Below are 309 nucleotides of genomic sequence, written 5' to 3'. Positions count from 1 at the left end.
GCGAGGGCTCCAGTCGACCTGGACTTGGGCATGAAAATCTTCAATGAGCTGCAGCGCTCCCTTCAAGTTACATGGCTGGAACATGGTCTGAAACTTCGGGTTGAATGACTGACGGAGGAGCGTAGAGCTTCGAGCGAAGTTACCAAGCTCGCTCTGCAAAGGGAAGCACGGGAGAAGGTTTGTGGACCCGCCTTCAAGTGTGCGGTAACACAAAAAGTAAAAGCTGGTGAAGTGACAGGCATAAAAATGTAGAGTGTTACAGGTCTTACTTTTGAGCATTACGACTCTAGAAACAGAGGAATTTTAAAA

General features: G+C 47.9%; 1 protein-coding gene across 1 annotated transcript in view; it reads right to left on the bottom strand.

Annotated features, from left to right (window-relative positions):
• YY1AP1 (YY1 associated protein 1) overlaps window positions 1-309 on the bottom strand; it is a gene marked incomplete at its 3' end in the record, with an annotated part of 6,667 nt that overhangs the window by 2,069 nt on the left and 4,289 nt on the right. The window contains exon 5 of the mRNA XM_010137715.1: window positions 3-153. Coding sequence (XP_010136017.1) covers window positions 3-153 — 151 coding nt within the window. The remainder of the gene's footprint in view (window positions 1-2; window positions 154-309) is intronic.

This window comes from Buceros rhinoceros, unplaced genomic scaffold (genome assembly GCF_000710305.1).
Source record: "Buceros rhinoceros silvestris isolate BGI_N320 unplaced genomic scaffold, ASM71030v1 scaffold25786, whole genome shotgun sequence".
In the NCBI taxonomy this organism is placed as follows: Eukaryota; Metazoa; Chordata; class Aves; order Bucerotiformes; family Bucerotidae; genus Buceros; species Buceros rhinoceros.
This window is presented reverse-complemented; position numbering and strand designations above follow the sequence as displayed.